We start from the raw sequence: 1,762 nt of genomic DNA, 5'->3' as shown, positions 1-1,762 counted from the left end.
ACTTTCCCCACACGCCAACCAAGCATACACACAAACACGCACATGAAACATGCGTGTATCACGCATTGATTCACCACAGGCATACATCACCACGACTCATACATATGTCAACATACAAATTGCATGTGCAGGTCCTGACCGACGCGTGCTGGGCGCTGTCGTACCTGTCTGACGGCGACAACGACCGGATCGACAAGGTCATAGAGGCCGGCGTCTGCAGGCGCCTCGTAGAGCTGCTGATGTGAGCGAAATCCGCCCGCGGGCGGGTTTTGTTTCTCCGATGCGCCAAAGATTCCCACGGGAATTCGAGCGGGCGGGTTTTGTTTCTCCGATGCGCCGAAGATTCCCACGGGAATTCGAGCGGGCGGGGAGCGGTCTTCCGGCAGTCGCACCTGCTGCGGCGCGGCTGGCCGGGCGGGGCGGCTGGCGTCGCTGGTGTGTGCTCACGCGCCTGCGCCCTGGCACGCACAGGTGACATGCCCGAAGCCCGCTCCGCCCCCTTCTCCCCCCCCCCCAGGCACCACTCTGCGGCGGTGCTGGTGCCGGCGCTGCGCACCGTGGGCAACATCGTCACGGGCAACGACATGCAGACGCAGGTGACGCTCGGCGGCGCGCGTCGCAGCCCCCATCACCCGCGGCGCGGCGCCAGACCCTCCTCGTGTTTGTGCCTGTCTGTCACCGGCCCTGGCCGGCCCCCCCCTATACCAAAGCCCCCCGGGCTTGTTGCCCTTTTCCAAGTCATGCTGCCCCGCCGTTGCGCCCGGAGATTTTGCGCCCCTAACCAGCAATTCGCGCCGAGCGCCCTCGCGCCCCGAAACCGCATCCTCTGAAGTTCCCTGTCCTGTGTGCAAACCGTGCTCAAAGCCCCAGACTTGACACAGACTAACCCCTGAACCCCGAAACCCGCACCCCCAGGTGGTGGTCAACTGTGGCGCCCTGCCGTGCCTGCTGCAGCTGCTGACCACAAACCACAAGAAGTCCATCAAGAAGGAGGCCTGCTGGACCATCTCAAACATCACGGCAGGTGTGAGCGCGTGCGCCTGTGCCGTAGCCTGGTGCGGGCGGCGGGGCCGGAGGTTTTTCCTGTCTGGCGCACTGCTCGTCCTGTTGACAAGGCGCCTGTTTGGGGTCTTCAAACTCTTCATGGTTATCCTACTTGCACAGCGTCGCCATGAGTGCATGTCGTGTTCTTGCACTCCTGTCTTCCGGCCAAGCCTCCCATCAACAGCAAAGGCCCGCACCCACGCAGTCCCCCCCCCACACACACACACGCACACAACACACACACATATACGAACACAAATAACACGAACACATATCTCACACACACCCCACCAACACACACCCACCCCCCCCAGGCACCAAGGAGCAGATTCAGAACGTCATCGACGCCGGCATCGCCCCGCCCCTGGTCTACCTGCTGCAGGTGAGGCCCCCCCTCCCCGGCCCCTGGCCACCGACACACACAGACAGCCAAAAGCCGTAATCGACAGCCCAGGACATGCGCCCGATCAACCGCATTGCTGTTGGAGGAGCGGGCCCCTGCCGGTCAACGGAACCACCGTGTGTGGACGCGTGCGTGCCTGGGGAAGCTGTATCACAAGAGCGAGCCATCAAATTGCGTCCGCCTCCGCCCCCCTTGTGCGCCCCTCATCCGTCCCCCATCCGCCCCTCATCCGCCCCCCCAACGCCGCAGCATGCTGAGTTTGACATCAAGAAGGAGGCGGCCTGGGCCATCAGCAACGCCACCAGCGGCGGCAGC

The 1,762-nt window shown here is 63.7% G+C and overlaps 1 protein-coding gene across 1 annotated transcript; it reads left to right on the top strand.

The window, feature by feature from the left end:
• Positions 1 to 104: 104 nt before the first annotated feature.
• Positions 105 to 1,486, top strand: MNEG_15671 (Importin subunit alpha-1; the record flags this gene model as incomplete). Its single annotated transcript, XM_014035858.1, has 4 exons — positions 105 to 241; positions 518 to 596; positions 916 to 1,024; positions 1,359 to 1,486. The coding sequence occupies 4 exons, from the start codon at positions 105 to 107 to the stop codon at positions 1,484 to 1,486; spliced, it is 453 nt and encodes a 150-aa protein (XP_013891312.1).
• Positions 1,487 to 1,762: the final 276 nt, after the last annotated feature.

Source organism: Monoraphidium neglectum, assembly GCF_000611645.1.
Source record: "Monoraphidium neglectum strain SAG 48.87 unplaced genomic scaffold scaffold05550, whole genome shotgun sequence".
Lineage (NCBI taxonomy): Eukaryota > Viridiplantae > Chlorophyta > Chlorophyceae > Sphaeropleales > Selenastraceae > Monoraphidium > Monoraphidium neglectum.
This window is presented reverse-complemented; position numbering and strand designations above follow the sequence as displayed.